Source organism: Nymphaea colorata, unplaced genomic scaffold (assembly GCF_008831285.2).
Source record: "Nymphaea colorata isolate Beijing-Zhang1983 unplaced genomic scaffold, ASM883128v2 scaffold0113, whole genome shotgun sequence".
In the NCBI taxonomy this organism is placed as follows: domain Eukaryota; kingdom Viridiplantae; phylum Streptophyta; class Magnoliopsida; order Nymphaeales; family Nymphaeaceae; genus Nymphaea; species Nymphaea colorata.
In genome coordinates this window covers 14,671-17,193 of record NW_022204619.1, presented here as the reverse complement: position 1 = coordinate 17,193, position 2,523 = coordinate 14,671, and the positions used below count along the sequence as shown (strand labels likewise).

The window sequence follows — 2,523 nt, the reverse complement described above, 5'->3', positions numbered from 1 at the left end:
TACAAGCTGATCGGAACCTCCAACCCCCCCTCGGTGGCCGAGTCCTTCGACATCAGCTGCAAGGCCAAGTTCAACAAGACGCACAACATCCCCATCAAGAACTGGCTCAAGATCCCGCAGCGGTTCAACGTGGACTGGAAGTTCGAGGTGGAGGACAAGAGCGTGTTCGTCAACGGCGCCACCATCTTCGACGTGCCTGGCGAGTCCCAGAAGGACTACAAGCTGTCCATCTACGCCCTCAAGGCCGCCAGCGTCAAGATGTCCATCTTCTTCCGCAACCCGCAGACCCACGAGTTCATCTTCTTCAAAGTGGTAGATTTTAGATATGCAGAACATGGTCATCAACCCAGCAGACCCGCAGAAGGAAATAGTGATGGCTTCCCTCGTCCGCTAGGCCACGCAGAAACTGCTCACCATCGAAAACCCCCTGCCCAATCCGGTGGAGATCAAGAAGGAGATGATCATCATCGAAAGCGAAACCGTCTTTGTGTCTCCCAAGAGCTTCGTGATTCCGCCCAAATCCGAGTTCGGCCTTGAGATCATCTACCGGCCCCTGCTGGCGAAGGAGGAGACGAGCAAACTGACCATAAAGTCCCCCTAGTTGGGAGAGTTCATCTATCCGCTGAAGCTGATCGGCAATCCCTCGAACACTGAGCGCTCCATGAGCTTCAAGACCAGCCTGGGAAGCGAAATCACCCAGAAGTTCAAGTTCGTCCACTACGGCAAGAAGGCCACCACCTACAACTGCAGAGTCGAGAAGATAGGCAGAAGGCACCGGTTAACGTCGATCCCAAGGCCAAGCAGCCGCTGCCCTCCATCGACTTCACTCTCTAGGCTCCCACCGTCCAGGTCAACGCAAGCGAAACGTTCGAGGGAGTTTAGGCAACAGTCAACGTCAAGTTCAGCCATCCAGTCTCAACGAAACCGCATGCCAGCTGATCATTTCCTCTCCTGACAGTGGCGAATACGTGGGCATCCTCAACGGCTACGCCACGCTTCCCCAGCCTAAGGGCCCCTTCAAGATCGCCGGCGCCAAGCCTCCTCCCATCGACTTCAAAAACCCCTTCTTCGAGGCATTCGAGTTCACGGTGCGCATCGACAATCCGTCCTTCACCTCCGCCGTGAAGAGTCCAGTGAAGGTGGACGGCAAGAAGGTGCTGAGCATCGGCCTCAGCTACAAGCAAGTACCCGGGTACTCCTCGAACGGAAGACTGACGATCTCTGCAGGCGAAAACCTCTCCTGGATCTTTTATCTGCAGGGAGAATGATGACCCCTTAAATTCAATCAAACATTACAATAATATAGTCATTCTTGTACCATCATGCGCAGGAGCAGCCGATTGCTTAACGGCATCCCTTCGCAGCAATACCTGCTTTCCGAGAAGTAGAGCATAATCCACGACTTCAATCGTAGCTTCTCCTCCACTTAGAGCGGCTGGCTCGCATCAAGAACATCCGCCAAATCACCTACGAGGACGGCAGCGTATACGTGGGGCAGCTCGACGACAACACCAAGGACGGCACCGGCCTGCTCTCCATCCCCGACGGATCCGTCTACATGGGCGAGTGGAGGGACAACAACTACAACGGCGAAGGCATCTACATCTACCCCGACGGCGAACGCTACGAAGGCGAGCTCGAAAACGGGCAGAAGAGCGGCTTCGGCAAGATGTATTACTCCAGCGGAAACTTCTACCAGGGCAACTGGGAGGACGGCGAGAAGAACGGTCCTGGAGAGCAGGTCTACACAAACGGCGAGAAGTACGTGGGCGAGTGGAGCGACGGCGAGAGGAGCGGCGCGGGCAAGCTGCTGCTCAACAACTAGGTGGTGGCTGATGGAACCTGGAGCTAAGATCGCTTCCTCTCAGGCAGGGTGAAGACGAGGTACTATGAGGGCGAGTGGCAGAACAACTGCTTCAACGGAAACGGCGTCTACCGCTTCCTCGATGGCAGCTTCTACCGAGGATAGTGGAGGAACAACGAGAAGCACGGGCAGGGCATCTACTCCTTCAGCAACGGAGACCTCTACGAGGGCGAATTTTCGCGCGGACTCAAGCACGGAAAAGGCACCTACAAGTACGCTTCGGGGGATTACTATGTGGGCGAGTATCAGTTCGACCTCAAGCACGGCAACGGCCGCCTCTGCTTCGTTAACGGAGACGAGTATAGTGGCTTTTGGGAGCGGGACGAGTTCAGCGGAAGGGGAAGGTACCTCTTCAACCAGTCCGAAGCTCTCTCGGGAGAGTTCAGACACGGGAAGTTTATTTCCAGCAGTAAATCATCAGCAAGATGATGAAATCGAGGACGCAGAGCATACCGTCAGCGTCAAGAGTCGCCGATCCAGGGATGAAGTCGGTGAGGCAATCCCCCCAGCAGGAGATGAAGCGGCAGTCCACTTTCAGATTCTAGTAGTCGGTTGAGTCCTCGATGGGCTCCAAAAGCGGCGCCGACCTCACTCCCATCCGTGAGGAGAAGGCGAGAACAGGAGAAAGCTGGAATTCTCATGATAATAAGCATCTGTGT

General features: G+C 55.3%; 1 protein-coding gene across 1 annotated transcript; it reads left to right on the top strand.

Moving 5' to 3' along the window:
• The first annotated feature begins 661 nt into the window (after positions 1-661).
• On the top strand, positions 662-1,825 carry LOC116268105 (uncharacterized). The gene is made up of 3 exons (XM_031649913.1): positions 662-849; positions 959-1,184; positions 1,415-1,825. The coding sequence occupies exons 1-3, from the start codon at positions 662-664 to the stop codon at positions 1,823-1,825; spliced, it is 825 nt and encodes a 274-aa protein (XP_031505773.1).
• The last annotated feature ends 698 nt before the right edge of the window (positions 1,826-2,523 follow it).

Bases quoted from the DNA above. Each gene is read 5' to 3' on its own strand.
- LOC116268105 (XM_031649913.1), top strand. From the start codon at position 662: ATGAGCTTCAAGACCAGCCTGGGAAGCGAAATCACCCAGAAGTTCAAG. The intron at 850-958 runs GTCAACGCAAGC...CTCTCCTGACAG, and splicing joins TCTAGGCTCCCACCGTCCAG to TGGCGAATACGTGGGCATCC. The intron at 1,185-1,414 runs GTACCCGGGTAC...CTTCAATCGTAG, and splicing joins TCGGCCTCAGCTACAAGCAA to CTTCTCCTCCACTTAGAGCG.